The following is a 16769-nucleotide window of genomic DNA, read 5'->3' on the forward strand; positions in this document are numbered from 1 at the left end:
GCTGTTTATGTGGCTTAAAATATATCTTCCAAAAATAATTTAATGAGAATGATATTGACAGTTTTATATTCCATTAATTTTTTTCTTCCCAGTAAGCTCAACCCCTTTTTCCAATAAATATTTCAGTTTAGTGTTTCATTTCATGCCTCCTTATGAAGGTCATTGTTTTTATTATATTTTAAATATCTCATATCAATCTATTTGAGAAATGGCCAACTTCTGGCATTTCACTGGTTCTCCAGGAAAACGTCCCAGGGTGGTGAGTGACAGGCTTCATTGTAAAGACGGAGCTATCTAACAGCAAGGGCTCCACCATTAGAGTGTTCATTACATATTGGTACATTCATTTACATGTAACACAATCCGAAAGAGAAAGAGGTAATAGAGCAGAATCTGTATTTCTTCCAACTTAAAAATGAGTTTGGTGAGGCCACTAGGTGACAGAGACAATTTATTTGAGAGTTTCACTTGAACCACGAGTAGCCAGTTCATCATTCCTTGGTTGTTACTATTCCAATAATTCTGGGATTTCTAATAATAAGCAATTGTCAGTCTTGTTGCTACTGTCAAGTTAAATACAAAATTATCATTCTCTGTGTACATTATTTTAACTATCCCAAACCACTGGATCAAAAGTCAAATTAAATTAGAACAGTAAGAAAAACAATGTTTTAAAAATCAAGGTGATTCAAATTAGGCACATTTTTGTTTTGCAGAGACATCTGTTTTTCTTTTTAGTGTACTGCTTGTGCTTGTGTCTTGCAGGTGAATTCATGCATTCTGGGCACTACTCTGCTCATACAATTAATGGTGCCTGGTCCTCCTGGTCTCCCTGGTCTCAGTGTAGCCGTGATTGCAGCAGAGGAATTCGGAACCGCAAACGTATTTGCAACAACCCTGAGCCAAAGTATGGGGGGCTGCCATGTCTGGGACCATCCCTGGAATACCAAGAATGCAACATTCTCCCTTGCCCAGGTAAGAGGCCAAGGAAGGAAAGTGTGAAAGCATGGATCTAGTTCCAGGTTGTACAAGCAACAAACAGCAACAGTGTAATCCTATACGTATGTGTTCAGAAGTAAGCCTTGTTTAGTTCAGGACTGCAGGCTTAGCATTGTTTTCTGCTAAATCCTACTCAGAGTGAAAAATAGAAATAGACTACCTTCAACTTTCCGACTTATGGCGACCCTATGAATAGGGTTTTCATGGTAAGCAGTATTCAGAGGGGATTTACCAATGCCTTCCTCTGAGGCTGAGAGGCAGTGACTGGCCCAAGGTCACCCAGTGAGCATCATGGCTGTGTGGGGATTTGAACCCTGGTCTCCCAGGTGTAGTCCAACACTGTAATCACTACACCACACTAGACCCATTTAAATTAATGAACCAAAGTTAGTCATGCCTATTGGCTTCAATGGGTATACTATGAGCAGGACTAGCATTGAATACCACCCAAACTTCTTAACAATTTATTTCAGCTGGCTTTTAATTAGAAGGTGTATTTTTGTTGTCTGTGCTGTCTTTGATGGTTGTGCAAAGGTTTTAACTTTTTACGATAGGATTGCTGGCTTGGAATGATATAGTTTTACTGTGTTTTTTTTGCTTAATTATTTTAAATCTGAATGTTTATGTTTTTGGCAGTTACTGTTTTTAATGTACTTTCTGTGCCGCCTTGGGAAAATATTTATATTTTGAAAGGCGCCCAAGAAGTCTATTTGAATGAATGAATACATAACTTTAAACCAGTCTTTTAGGTGAGGCAATGCCTGCATTAAGGGAAGATAAGGAGAAAAAGAGCCTCCCTCTTACCCTTTGTGACAGCCCTCATAAGCTACATTTTAGAAAGCTACATGGAGGCATGATTTGGCCAAGAGAATTTTGGCGGGAGAGGCAATGTGTAATGCAAACAGCAGGTGCAGAGAATGCAATCTGTCAGGACTGCAGTGCCCCCCCTTCCCTTTGAGGGTGCCCAGTCTGGATCAGCCCTCCCCCCCCCATTGCACACCTCCTATTGACATGTTAAAAAACGATTTGCACAATTGCTCATTAGTTTTGCCCACAGTCTTGCTTTGAAAATATGCACTGTTAGGGAAAATAGCTCAGTGTAAATTCTTAGTAACAATTCACAGCTGGCTGAAACCAACGTACCTTCTGTGGTATCAAGACTTTCTGTGGTAATATTTTGAAGTTTCAAACCCCATGAGTGGGGCCGATTGCATGGATCCTTCTCGCCTGACTGGGGCCAGGCTGAGAAAGATGGCTTTTAAACAGATACAGTACTTCCAACTGAAATCTGGGAAGAAGGCACAGAAAACAGCGCCTCAGCTACTGCTGTAACTTACAAAGGGCCCTTCAGATTTCCTTGATTTGCCTCAGAGCTGCCACACCCTATCGTGTTGCAGTTCAGGATGTGCTTTTACGTTTCTTCTCTTATACCCGTAAAAAAATATTGTGCTCTCTTTCTAATTTTAATTTTTACAGTCTAGAAAATGGCCTGAAACTCTTTGCTGGAGATGCTTGCAATTATCTATGGAGTACTCAGCTATGAAATATGCATGAGAATGGTTCAGTTGGTTACTAGTCGTGATGGTTATGTACTACCTCCAGTACCGGAGGCTGCATGTCTCTGAGTACCAGTTACTGGGGAGCACAAATGGGGAGTATGGTAGAGGCATCTGGTTGGCCACTGTGGGAGACAGGATGCTGGACTGGGTAGGCCTTTTAGTCTGATCCAGCAGGGCTCTTCCTATGTTTTTAATTAATTGATCTCCATACTAAGAGTAAGAAACGATGCGGTGTTTTGTCTTTTTGCAGTCGATGGAGGTTGGTCTTGTTGGTCATCATGGTCTAAGTGCTCCACTACTTGTGGAGGTGGGCATTATATGAGGACCCGCTCATGCGCAAGCCCAGCACCAGCTTATGGAGGTGATATTTGTCTAGGACTCCACACTGAAGAAGCACTCTGCAATACACAGCAATGCCCAGGTACATTTTGTATTTTGAGATTATTTTTTTTAATTAAACTTTTATCCAGCCTTTTCTCCAAAGGAGCATAGGGCAGCATGTATGGTTCTCCCCACCCCTGTTTTATCTCCACAACCCTGTCTCCACAGCAACCCTGTGAGGAAGGTTCGCCTGAGATACTGTGACTCACCCTAAGTGCTTCATGGCGGTGCTAAGTCCAACATTTTCATAGCTGTGTTTTGATGTAGGCAGTGGCCCAGGCTGACACTACCAAAAACAGCATCGAAAGAAAAGCTACTACTAAAAAGAGCATCCTCCTGTGCAGTGCTCCCCTATAGGTATATGCTCACTTACCCTGTATTATGATGTCATCAGAGCTTGGAAAAGTTACTTTTTTGAACTACAACTCCCATCAGCCCAATCCAGTGGCCATGCTAGCTGGGGCTGATGGGAGTTGTAGTTCAAAAAAAGTAACTTTTCCAAGCTCTGGATGTCATTACATCATTTATTTAGCCTCAGCCTCAGGAGGATGTGGAGCAGGTACAGGGAAGCTCAAGATGCAGTCAAGCCTGCTTGCTCAAGAAAGAATTAAAACTCTATGCACATTTGGGCCTCAGACCCCATAACCTCATACACAGCAGTGAGTTCCTAGTATGCTGCTGGGTATGAGCATCTCTCCATTGAACAGATTGCCAATACACTTCAAGCTTGGATGACTAATAATTGGGGGAGGGAGGGGCTGGGCTCAGTCCCCTCAGCCCTCCAAGCAGATGACTGGCTTTGTCCAAGTCACAGCACTAAACTTCCTATCTTGTCCTGATCCAAAAAAGGACACCCCATGTGCCACTTCAAGAGCTAGATGGGCATTTTGTTAACAGTCACAGCAACATTTGTACATAATAACTGTCTCAAGTAAGGCAATCCTTGCATTCGTGCATAGAAAATTCTTGCACAGTGAGGGTAATGTTGTGTTAAAATCTGATCATGTGAGAATCTGGCCCAAGGTATTTATTTACTTAGGTAGGAAAAAATATACTGGTCTATTCAAACATTTTATTTGCTGTTCATGTGCCTCTTGATTTTTTTGGCTGTCACAGATAGCTGGTCTGACTGGTCAGCGTGGTCTGTCTGCGATTCATCTGGAATCCGGTTTCGCACCCGCCAGTGTAATGTTTTATTTCCTGTGGGTCACCAGTGTTCTGGAAATACCACGGAGAGCCAGCCATGTTTTCCTGATTCCAATTTCATACCAGGTAAGGGCAGATCTCCTACATTCCTTCTTCTTATCCAGATCCAGCCAGCATGTAATTTTTACAATTATTTTACAACAATGTAAGCCACTTAAAAAGACACAGCTTCTCCAATTTAGCTAAAGCAGTCGATCAGTTGACCTCTTGTGCACTTGGCAATTAGGAAAGGGTCATGAGAGGGGTCTGGACCCGATCAATTCTTAGATGGGAGCCCTGAGTGAGTTGCTGTGAATTTAGTAAAGGAAAAGTGGGACAAAAGCAGAATAAGAAACAGGTGCTGGTCACTTGTTTAGCAGGATGGAGTGGGAGAGGGGGTGGACTTAAGGCAGCTGTTTTCTCTCTCCCTCCGAAAGGGCATGCAAGTCAATTGGTCACTTTCAGTCTCTTCTCTCCCATCCCACTGGCTGAACCCTCCTGGTTTTGGCACTCATGATGCTCTTGATGCATGCCTTGCAGTCGCTGGACTGGAGCACTTCACTTTTTGATTCGCTAACTTTGCAGAATGAAACACGGTTTCTTTTGCCTCAGCAAAATTAGCAGCATGCTGATTGTGTGTTGCCAGTTGAAAAATTCCTCATAACAGACTGATCTATATTGTTAACATTTGAAATGGAATTTTGAAGAATTATTTAGGACTGCTGTTCTTTACAAATGCTAATAACGGAATTATTTGCTCTTGCAGATGTAACAGTAGCAAGAACCGGCAGCATGAAAGAAAAGCGATGTGGCGGTAAGGGTTCCTCGCCCACTCCCAAATTTTCTTTCCATCAGCAATTATTTTTCTGCATCCTCCCACCCCCCGAATGATTTTCATGCTGTTTTCCCCAACCTTATTCATCAGCTAAGGCTGCTGTTATGTGTTTCATGCAGAGTCCCATGATGTTTTCCTCCATGGTTTTTCTTTTTTAACCCAAAGCAGCAAACCTGCATGAAGACAGAGCCAGTCAGGAGACACTCTGGATCAGTTCAACTTCCCCATGCTGCATTTTCACCCGTGAGTGAGAAGATGTGGGGAATCCAACTCTTTTCCCCACAGATAAAAAGTAGCGGGGGGGGAGCTGTAGAAGAGACTGGAGGGGTTAAGTAGCCCCTCTCCATCCATTCTTCTGCTCAGACTCATTCTTCTCCTTGGGCTGCTTTGCGGAAAAGAAACATAGAACTCTGTATTACACATAATTTGAACCCTGGATGCTGCAACACTAATGTTCAGAGTGCAACTCAATAAGAAACTGGCAGTTTCATTGATTTGTTTTTTACCTGCTTGTTTTAGAGTTGCCTTATATTGTATTTTATTTCTTATTAGCCACTTTGAGCACCATTGTTTGGAAAGGCAGGATACAAATGTAAATCAATAATAAACAAATAAACAATGGAAATGAATAAATAAAGCCATGTGCAACAGTGCTAAGGCAATGTCTACTTTAATCTCCTCACCCCTTGCTTGTGACTACAGAAGCAGAAAACATTTTGCAAAATAGTAAAAATGGCAGAATGAATTCTGCAAAATAAGAAAACCTATGCACCTGTGTTTACTTTGCATAATTTATACTTGTTGCAGAATTGGGTTTCCTTCATGCAGAATTTTTTTAAGTTCAGAGTACGCATATCCCTGGATAAGTATCTTACAGGAGAAAGGTCCTCCAGTGGCTTACTAAAGCAACTTAAGAACATAAGAAGAGCCTGCTGGATCAGGCCAGTGGCCCATCTAGTCCAGCATCCTGTTCTCACAGTGGCCAACCAGGTGCCTGGGGGAAGCCCGCAAGCAGGACCCGAGTGCAAGAACACTCTCCCCTCCTGAGGCTTCCGGCAACTGGTTTTCAGAAGCATGCTGCCTCTGACTAGGGTGGCACAGCACAGCCATCACGGCTAGTAGCCATTGATAGCCCTGTCCTCCATGAATTTGTCTAATCTTCTTTTAAAGCCATCCAAGCTGGTGGCCATTACTGCATCTTGTGGGAGCAAATTCCATAGTTTAACTATGTGCTGAGTAAAGAAGTACTTCCTTTTGTCTGTCCTGAATCTTCCAACATTCAGCTTCTTTGAATGTCCACGAGTTCTAGTATTATGAGAGAGGGAGAAGAACTTTTCTCTATCCACTTTCTCAATGCTATGCATAATTTTATACACTTCTGTCATGTCTCCTCTGACCCGCCTTTTCTCTAAACTAAAAAGCCCCAAATGCTGCAACCTTTCCTCGTAAGGGAGTCGCTCCATCCCCTTGATCATTCTGGTTGCCCTCTTCTGAACCTTTTCCAACTCTATAATATCCTTTTTGAGATGAGGCGCCAGAACTGTACACAGTATTCCAAATGCGGCTGCACCATAGGTTTATACAACGGCATTATGATGTCGGCTGTTTTATTTTCAATACCTTTCCTAATTATCGCTAGCATGGAATTTGCCTTTTTCACAGCTGCCGCACACTGGGTCGACATTTTCATCGTGCTGTCCACTACAACCCCGAGGTCTCTCTCCTGGTCAGTTACCGCCAGTTCAGACCCCATGAGCGTATATGTGAAATTCAGATTTTTTGCTCCAATATGCATAATTTTACCCTTGTTTATATTGAATTGCATTTGCCATTTTCCTGCCCATTCACTCAGTTTGGAGAGGTCTTTTTGGAGCTCTTCGCAATCCCTTTTTGTTTTAACAACCCTGAACAATTTAGTGTTGTCAGCAAACTTGGCCACTTCACTGCTCACTCCTAATTCTAGGTCATTAATGAACAAGTTGAAAAGTACAGATCCCAATACCGATCCTTGAGGGACTTCACTTTCTACAGCCCTCCATTGGGAGAACTGTCCGTTTATTCCTACTCTTTGCTTTCTGCTTCTCAACCAATTCCTTATCCACAAGAGGACCTCTCCTCTTATTCCATGACTGCTAAGCTTCCTCAGAAGTCTTTGGTGAGGTACCTTGTCAAAAGCTTTTTGAAAGTCTAAGTACACTATGTCCACTGGATCACCTCTATCTATATGCTTGTTGACACTCTCGAAGAATTCTAATAGGTTACTGAGACAGGACTTTCCCTTGCAGAAGCCATGCTGGCTCTGCTTCAGCAAGGCTTGTTCTTCTATGTGCTTAGTTAATCTAGCTTTAATCATACTTTCTACCACTTTTCCAGGGACAGAAGTTAAGCTAACTGGCCTGTAATTTCCAGGATCCCCTCTGGATCCCTTTTTGAGTATTGGCGTTACATTTGCCACTTTCCAGTCCTCAGGCACGGAGGAGGACCCGAGGGACAAGTTACATATTTTAGTTAGCAGATCAGCAATTTCACATCTGAGTTCTTTGAGAACTCTCGGGTGGATGCTATCCGGGCCCAGTGATTTGTCAGTTTTTATATTGTCCATTAAGCCTAGAACTTCCTCTCTCGTTACCACTATTTGTCTCAGTTCCTCAGAATCCCTTCCTGCTATTGTTAGTTCAGGTTCAGGGATCTGCCCTATATCTTCCACTGTGAAGACAGATGCAAAGAATTCATTTAGCTTCTCTGCAATCTCCTTATTGTTCTTTAGTACACCTTTGACTCCCTTATAATCCAAGGGTCCAATCGCCTCCTTAGATGGTCTCCTGCTTTGAATGTATTTATAGAATTTTTTGTTGTTGGTTTTTATGTTCTTAGCAATGTGCTCCTCAAATTCTTTTTTAGCATCCCTTATTGTCTTCTTGCAAGTTTGTGTTCCTTTTTATTTTCTTCATTCGGCCAAGACTTCCATTTTCTGAAGGAAGACTTTTTGCCTCTAAGAGCTTCCTTGACTTTGCTCGTTAACCATGCTGGCATCTTCTTGGCCCTGGCGGTACCTTTTCTGATCTGCGGTATGCTCTCCAGTTGAGCTTCTAATATAGTGTTTTTAAACAACTTCCAAGCATTTTCGAGTGATGTGACCCTCTGGACTTTGTTTTTCAGCTTTCTTTTTACCAATCCCCTCATTTTTGTGAAGTTTCCTCTTTTGAAGTCAAACGTACTTTGGGTAAAGCAAATTTACCCAAAAAGTTGTAAGTGAGAAAGTTACCCTGTCCAAGACAGGATCAGTTTAGAGACCAGCAGTCGGCCCTCCCTTGTCATCTTCACTTCACCTCCAGAGTCCCAAAAGAAAGGATATTTCCACTCACAGGTGGCCATCATCCCTATCAGTAATCAGACAAACCATCAATATCAATTTTGAGTACCTAGGGATTTGTGAGTCTCAACTGAAACTAGAAAAATTCTTAAAGGAGAGTCTGAAGATAGACATGTAATTGCTAACTTGAGCTCTTCAAATAGTATTTATAGTGTCTCAGAACTGGTGCCTGTAGTATATTGTTTGTGTAGCAAAATGGGTATTTCAATGATTTCAGGAGGATGTTTGTTTTCTATCCACGTACAGATCCATACACTGCTATTTTCTAAATTATGGGTTGAATTGAGGAAGGCAGAAAACAACTTTCTTCTCCATACGGTTCCTCCATACCTCCAAAGAGTACTCAGTCCCCTCTTACCAGAAAGTTATTTTTGGGAGGGTTGTTACACAAGCCAACAGGGTCAAATTAGTAGCATAAAGTGTTTGTATTCATTGTTAAATAATATTAAACACATGTACAAAATCAATCTGCCAAAACCAATAAAAGCTGAATTATTTTAGCAGGATCAATTGTGCAAAAAAGTTGAATTATATGATTGCGGTCAATTATGCAAAACAGGCACACTTTCCCAGTTTTTCTGAATCTGCAACATTTATTCTGTTTCTGTTAGTCATAGAGAAGACAAAGAGCTGCTCTCCGTTCATTGCAAACCTTACTGAGCAATTACACTGGCTTCTAAGATTTCAGCAAGCATTATCCTTACACTTTTAAGAATTCATTGCTGGCTGCAGATGAAGCAGCTCATTAAGTGAAACTGGCAGTCATCACAGTATGGTGATTTGTGTGTGTGTGTGTTCCTGCCCTTAGCCTTTGCCACCAGAAGGCTGGGGGAAGCACAGCTGGCGTTGTGCAAGCACAGGGTTGCTAAATGGTTGGTCCTATGCCAAGGTGACCATCCACTCAGCAATTGTGCACTCATCAAGGGCTGCTGCAGCAACCGCCACCTCTGCTGCTGCCGTCCAGCACTGAAAAGTCAATGTGGGAAGACCCTCCCCATCTCCTTGTGGCAGCTGGAAGTTTCACCTAGTGAACCGCCTTAACAGCCTTCACTGCATATGTTCATAATCACCAGGGCTAGAAACATGCTCTTTTTACAAATAAAAATGGAAGCAGAGATTCTCAGGAAGCTGAATTTTAAAACCAGTATTGCATTCAGCGTTTTTATTCTGTTGTTCTTACATGACATAGTCAAAGTCCCGAGTATAAATTTAAAGGCTTAATGTCCAATATCTACTATACTGAAGCTTCTTTACTGGTGTGTACAGATATACATAATTGAAGTGTATATTTCTTTCTCATCCATATCTCGAATTTATATATGCCACTTTTTCTTAAGCTGCCAGGTCCGCTAACTCTTGTTGCCTATGTCTGGTTTGGTCTTGTCTTTCCGTTTACACAGCACCTGCATTGTAGAAACCAATGCTGCTCTTCTGATGAAAGTCTTTTATTCCTTTTCCCAATTCCAAATTGGTGGGATGGATTCTAATCGTAACACTCTGAAAGACCGTTCCCAGGACCAGATTAATATGTTTGTCCCCCTCTCTGAACAATGTAATTACTACTAGTCAAACCCTGTACATACGCTCTCAGTACATATACGCAATGCATATGCTGAGATGACTTCATGTTTCCCTCCCCTCCAAAAGGCATTAGTTGTATTCCCCCTGCCTTCTTCAAACGTTTCCAGGGAGGTATTCTCTGCAGAATGTACTGCTGAGTCAGAGTGCTTGAAAGCTAGAACCTTTTAGTGCTGTTGGAGCATTGTTCTTGTGTCATGAACTGGGAGTGAGATATTCACTATGGGTCCATAGCACTTCATCCCCATTGCAGTCTTCCAACGTTACACCCCCACAGCAAAGGCATAAGTGGGCAACTTTATGGCCAGTTCCCAAGTATGTGCATTCAGAAGTAAGCCCCCTTCCATTTAATGGAACTTTCCTGTAAAGTACGCTTAGAACTATGGCCTTCAATCAGCAACTATCTCCTGCCCGATGTGGATCAAAGTGGTTCCAATCTTGTTGCAATTGACTCCTTAATTAATCATTTCCTGAAATGGCTTTCCCCTGCCCCATCACCTTTAGTTGCTTTTCCCTTCATGCCACCATTTCCTCAATCTTTTATTTCTCATTGTGCACTTATGCTTTCTGGATCAATTATGTCTTAAGTGCTTTTGTATGAATATTTTAATAATTAAAAAGCAAAATGAAGCAAAATTACATTGTAGCACAACTTATTACAAGTTTTTTTTTCTTTTTGCACTGATAATAATGGGGAAGAAAATGGGAAAGGGGTGTTCTCACAGACATGAAAGTGAAGAGGCGTGGCCTGGTTATAGGCCTTAACCACCCAGAGTGTCCCTGTAAATGTCAAAACCATGCCTCTCCAAAAGGATGGTAGCGTTAAGGCAACCTTTGCAAACCTGGTGCATGTACTGGCTGGGCCAATGGAGGGTATAGTACAAAACAGCTGGAGCGGACCAGGTTGGCAAAGGCTGTGTTAAGGCCATCTACACATGCCGACATTGCATTGCTGTTCCAGTCTTCTTCTTTTTAAAGTTGGATTAACTTCTGTCCCAAGGAGACAGAAGCCGCACGGGGAGGACACAGAGTAATAATTTGATGATGCTGGTATGTATAAAAAGGTAAACAGTGAAGAATGACACTTCCAAAGTAAGCATCTTCTGTGGAAGCACCATCATTATTGAATCCTCCACTGTGGATTTAAGTTTAATGCTTGCTTGTTCCTTCTTTTGTTTTGCAGCTTCTTATTCCACGTTTTCCTAACTTGCATGAGTTCTCTACTTTTTCATCTGCTGGTAATAACTCTTGTTCACACCATACATTTATTCCACTATTATTCCATTTTAACACAGTCATGGCTTCCTTCAAAGAATCCTGGGAACTGTAGTTTGTAAAGGGTGCTGAGAGTTGTTAGGAGATTCCTATTCCCCTCACAGAGCTACAATTGTCAGAGTGGTTTAAGTCAAACCCTCCTCCCAGAGGACTCTGGGAATTGTAGCTCTATGAGAGGAATGGGGGGGACTCCTAACAATTCTCAGCACCCATCACAAACTACACTTCCCAGGATTCTTTGGGGGAAGCCATGACTGTTTAAAATGGAATAATAGTGGAATAAACAAATGCTGTGAATGTGGCCTTAGTGCAGCAGGTAAGCTATTTCCTTCACCACTTCAAAGAAAAGATATGTTAAGATTTCACTCCTTCCATTTGCAGAAGAAACTGCAATCCAGCAGAGGCTCCATCAGGAGGTGACCATTAATTCTCCTTGCTCCTGCAGCGACTTGTGCCACCTCCTGTGGTGTTCCAGAAGCTCCCCACTCTCCAGAGCAGATTTACAGGGGGAAGGCAAAACCGGAAAAAAATACCCTTCCATCTGTTCTCCAGTGGGAGCATCCTAGCAGCAGAGTTCACAGGAACTCCTAATCCATCCCATAATCTTTCAGGACTAGAAACTTGCTTTTTTTAAAAAAAGGTTGGATTCTGAGAACGCTGAATTCTGTACCTAGTTTTGCATTCTGTATTTTTCCCTCTGTGTCTGTCTTGTATACAAAGCCCCGAGTATAACTATGACATATGAAAATTAATCAAATGTAAACAAAACCTGATAACGCTATGTTTTGTCTCGTCCACCCTGCAGAGTTTAACATGTTCCACATGACTGCCGTGGGGCTGAGCAGCTCCATTCTAGGATGCCTTCTCACTCTTCTGGTTTACACTTACTGCCAACGGTATCAGCAGCAGTCCCATGATGCAACTGTCATCCATCCAGTGTCACCTGCCCTTCTAAATACCCACATCACTAACCACATCAACAAGCTGGACAAGTATGATTCTGTAGAAGCCATTAAGGTAAGGAATGAATAGAAGTGGTGTTTTGTACGATCTAGATATATGGGTTCTCCTGAAAATTGCTATGGTCCCAAAAGGGACGGTTCTTGTAATATTCCAGAGTATGGAACCAGCACTCTAAATGGCCTGACCTTTTTTGGGGGTGGGGGGCAAAATTTCCCTTCAGAACTAGAGCACACATTACTTGACTCACACAGAGACTGTACTAAAAGGCTTCCACGTCATGACTTCAGTCCCCTTAACTTCTAGAGCCATCCTTCATGTCACTTTGGTGTGAAGAAGAGATTCCATGGCAGCGCCAGCTGCCTCTCTGCAGTGCCATAAATTTACAAAGTTACACATTTATGGTTTCCTTCTACTCACCTCTCTTACCCAGTTTTCTTCACATCCTCATCATCTGCTTGCTATATTTCATTTCTCTCCTTCATCCTCCGCCCTTACCTATTTCTTTTGATAGTTTTGTCCCAATATTTGTTGTTTAACACCTTCCTATTCTTTCGATTGTAATAGGCTGCTTGCAGACATGGGGCTTATTGCATTAGTGTAACGGATTAAAAGGGTAGTGCTTCTGTCCCAATTTCTAAAATTCCTTTCACACTGGAGTACATGTTGTGCTAAGGAACAGTAGCTGTTTCAGCTGATATACCGGCATTTAACGCAAATGTCTTTCACGGCAACGAACAATGTGGTTTTCATCCCTCACCTGCACGCTACACTTCCCCACTGTGTGGGAGGTCTAAGATCTCATCCTGTCTCTGTGCAACCGCTCTTTCTTTAGCATCTGACTTTTTTTCAGCCATTAGGCATAGATGTGTTTGTGGGAAACGCTGCTGCTACTCGCATCTAAGCCGGAATACCGGTACAATTTTCATCAGGCAAAAAACCCCTGCGTGCCTAAAGGGTAGGAGTGCACTGCATGCTGGGATGCCTGCCCAGGTTTCCAAGCTTGCAAACGGTTTATTTCTGGCATTATCACAAAAATTAGTGCTAAACTTGCACTATATTACACAAGATTTCGGGAACTAGCTTGTATGTCATGTGAAAGATGAAATATAATCCTCAAATTATAGATATAATGCTCAGATATTATAGAGTTGGAAAAAATCAGAAGAGGGCAACCAGAATGATCAAGGGGATGGAGCGACTCCCTTACGAGGAAAGGTTGCAGCATTTGGGGCTTTTTAGTTTAGAGAAAAGGCGGGTCAGAGGAGACATGATAGAAGTGTATAAAATTATGCATGGCATTGAGAAAGTGGATAGAGAAAAGTTCTTCTCCCTCTCTCATAATACTAGAACTCGTGGACATTCAAAGAAGCTGAATGTTGGAAGATTCAGGACAGACAAAAGGAAGTACTTCTTTACTCAGCACATAGTTAAACTATGGAATTTGCTCCCACAAGATGCAGTAATGGCCACCAGCTTGGATGGCTTTAAAAGAAGATTAGACAAATTCATGGAGGACGGGGCTATCAATGGCTACTAGCCATGATGGCTGTGCTCTGCCACCCTAGTCAGAGGCAGCATGCTTCTGAAAACCAGTTGCCGGAAGCCTCAGGAGGGGAGAGTGTTCTTGCACTCGGGTCCTGCTTGCGGGCTTCCCCCAGGCACCTGGTTGGCCACTGTGAGAACAGGATGCTGGACTAGATGGGCCACTGGCCTGATCCAGCAGGCTCTTCTTATGTTCTTAAATTACCAGGTAAGAAATCATCAGAATAACAGAATAAAGTGCAGTGTGAAATCAGCCATAATAATCATCTTTACAAGCCGCTCTTGCTGTCTCATTTCCCCCATCCCGCAATTTCTTCATTTCTACCTCTGATCTTTTTATTTCTTTAATAACAACCCACCACGTCATTTCAACCCCACCACCAGCGAATATAATAAATGTGGATATGTTTTAGTTGTCTTGCTTTGGATTTCAGTATTTTATTCATTATTCATTAGAACTATGTGCGTGCTAAACTCTGTTTTTCTCTTTTCTTATTCCCAGGCTTTTAACAAAAATAACCTGATACTAGAAGAGCAAAACAAGTACTTTAATCCACATCACACTACAAAGGCATATTCCAATGCCTATTTTACAGATCTGAACCACTATGATGAATATTAAAAGGGTGTCTATAACTGATATGTGTCCCCAAGGACTGAATCCTCAGAGCACACTTCAACTTATCAATGTCATGTTGCTGCGAACACCAAAACACTGACGTGTGGGTAAAAGGTTCCCTTTCCAAAATGTTTTATTTCAGTACAATATTTGTACTGTATAACTATATCAGGACCTGTCGAAAGGACATGGATTATTTTGTCAAGGCCAATCCAATTTGGTAAATATGCTGCCACTCTACTACTTCCTAGTTTCAGCTTCTCAAAAGTGTTTTGAGAATGGCTAGAGAGCGACTGAGGGGAAAAAAGACTTTTCTGCAAGTGGGAGGCCTCCTTGCTGCACCACTGCAGTATGGTAGATTATTGAATGAAATTATCCTGATTTGTTTGGCAGCAAGCCATTTCCAGTGTCCATGTGAGGGCTGGTGGTGCCTTCTTTGCTGGATACTTGGGACTCCTGAAATTGTTTTGGTCCTTGAAGAAACTGAGAGTAGATTATGGCGAGACTACAAGCTACCTCTGGCACAAGGGAAGCTGGGCCAAACAGGTGCTACAGAAACAGAGTCATTAAATGATAGAATTTACCAAGAAATATGCATGGGTTTTTTTCTGTTTCAAACTGCTGGGATGCACCTGTGGAATGGAAGCTGGGGAAGGCTTGCTGAATTATTTCTGCATGTTATTGCTGCACTTTCAGAACCAAGCATCTACTTCTGCATTATGTGATGGCCCTCCCAATGTATCTGCACAGAGTCCACCTGGATTGTTCATTAGGACATTCATAAACCTTCCGGAGCACACAGATGGCCCATGGACCTGCTTGCAGGTCCGTCATGTCCTTTGCCCTTCATTTCTTAGGAGCAGATGGAAAGCACAAACGCTTCTCTTTTTAATGTTTTATTTAATTCATCTTGTTAAAAACAACATAAAGTGTATTAAGCAAAGCATTGATGTAATAGTTTTGATGCGCTAAGTGAGCTTTCCCATCATGCCCTACTTATGTAAATAGCGGAAGTGCTTAACTGCGAATAAAGCTGACACAAACTGGAAGAAAGACATCATGGTCCAAATTCTGTATCAGTTCACTGCCCTGGTGGTGTTGCTTGTTTTTATCAATGATACGTTTGCTTTTTTTTTTTTTTTTACCAACTAAATACTGTTTCAATGAATGTGAAAGAATTACGTTAAATACTTCAGCCAACTGGTTACAGAAAATGTATATTTCAAATGTTTTTTTTCTACTAAGAAAATACCAAATAAGATGTAAGATTTTATATTTAGTGGTGAGAGAGCCAGGGCTCTCATTTCCTTGGATGCAGGCTTGATTCTTGGGTTCAACATCCAACCTGTTTCTGCTCCTCTCTCCGTCCTGTGCTCTAAGCACAGGAGTTTGGAGCTTAGTGCCTCAAGCCAAGGGGCCACCCCTGCAGCCGGTAATCTGATGCTTGCATTCAGCAGCTAGGGCTGTAGAGAGCAGCATGTACACATCTCCTCCCTCAAAATAAGGGACTGACTGTTGGGCACTCACGAGATTGCATTCAGGCCTCCGTAGAAAAGCTCAAACTGGAAAGCCAGAGCATGAGGAGAGTTTGCTTTCTTCTGTGCACCTGTAGAAAACATTGCTTTTCTCACCTTGGATCCTTTCCCGCTATCCTGGATATAATTCAAATAATAAAAATCCTGGGTAGTGAGAACACATCTCTACCCAAAGAGCCAGGCACGGAGCAGTGAGTGGGAATGAGGCTGAAAGCTGGTCAAACTGTTTTAAGGGGATGATTCTCTGTTCAGCTGCACTCTGTGGGTTCTTAAATCAGAACTGCTTGGACATATTTTCTGTTGCAGCACACCTTTCTTAGTTTTCATTAAGGAGCATAAGAACATTGCCCTTGATAGTTTCCTCAAAAGAAGTTGGGAACCAGCTCCACAGCTTTCTCTCACCCCCTTTGTCTGTGAGGCTTTCCCCTATAGCTATAATGGAGTCCTCATCATTTGTGAACAAAGAACATCTAGAAAACAGCTGAGATGGGGACACTATAGGCGGCATTCAGTGCTAGTCCTACTCGGAATAGACATGACTAACTTAGGTTCATTCATTTCAGTGGGTCTGCTCTGAGTAGGACTTAGTTGACTGCAATCATATATATGTTCACAGGTTTGCAATGATACAACAGTAGCAAAAAAAACCCCTCATTGGGATTCTAGTAGTCCATTAGATAATTTAGGATACAAAGTTTCATTTTGTTTTTTTAAAGAACAAGAAATTAGTCCTTGTGGTTTGCATTAAAAGCTCATGGTCAGATTATATAAAGTTCATTTCTTCTACCTCTTCCCTGCCTTGTATCTTGAAACACTTCAGAGCTGCTGAACTAACCATTCATTGGCAGTGATGTAAATTAGATTGATTTATGATAACTGTGCATCTTACAGTTTTGGTTCCTGAGAGACGACTACTTCATGCAAA

At 42.0% G+C, this 16769-nt stretch overlaps 1 protein-coding gene across 4 annotated transcripts in view; it reads left to right on the forward strand.

Moving 5' to 3' along the window:
* Positions 1 to 15416, forward strand: part of SEMA5A (semaphorin 5A) — a 198066-nt gene extending 182650 nt beyond the window's left edge. For all 4 annotated transcript variants that reach the window (XM_061588081.1, XM_061588090.1, XM_061588110.1 and 1 more), the window contains exons 17-22: positions 766 to 975; positions 2809 to 2979; positions 4056 to 4211; positions 4891 to 4938; positions 11991 to 12202; positions 14193 to 15416. In XM_061588081.1, the coding sequence (XP_061444065.1) occupies positions 766 to 975; positions 2809 to 2979; positions 4056 to 4211; positions 4891 to 4938; positions 11991 to 12202; positions 14193 to 14312 (917 nt within the window). In that variant the 3' untranslated portion in view covers positions 14313 to 15416. The remainder of the gene's footprint in view (positions 1 to 765; positions 976 to 2808; positions 2980 to 4055; positions 4212 to 4890; positions 4939 to 11990; positions 12203 to 14192) is intronic.
* The last annotated feature ends 1353 nt before the right edge of the window (positions 15417 to 16769 follow it).

The sequence above is a fragment of the Rhineura floridana genome, chromosome 1, assembly GCF_030035675.1.
Source record: "Rhineura floridana isolate rRhiFlo1 chromosome 1, rRhiFlo1.hap2, whole genome shotgun sequence".
Lineage (NCBI taxonomy): Eukaryota > Metazoa > Chordata > Lepidosauria > Squamata > Rhineuridae > Rhineura > Rhineura floridana.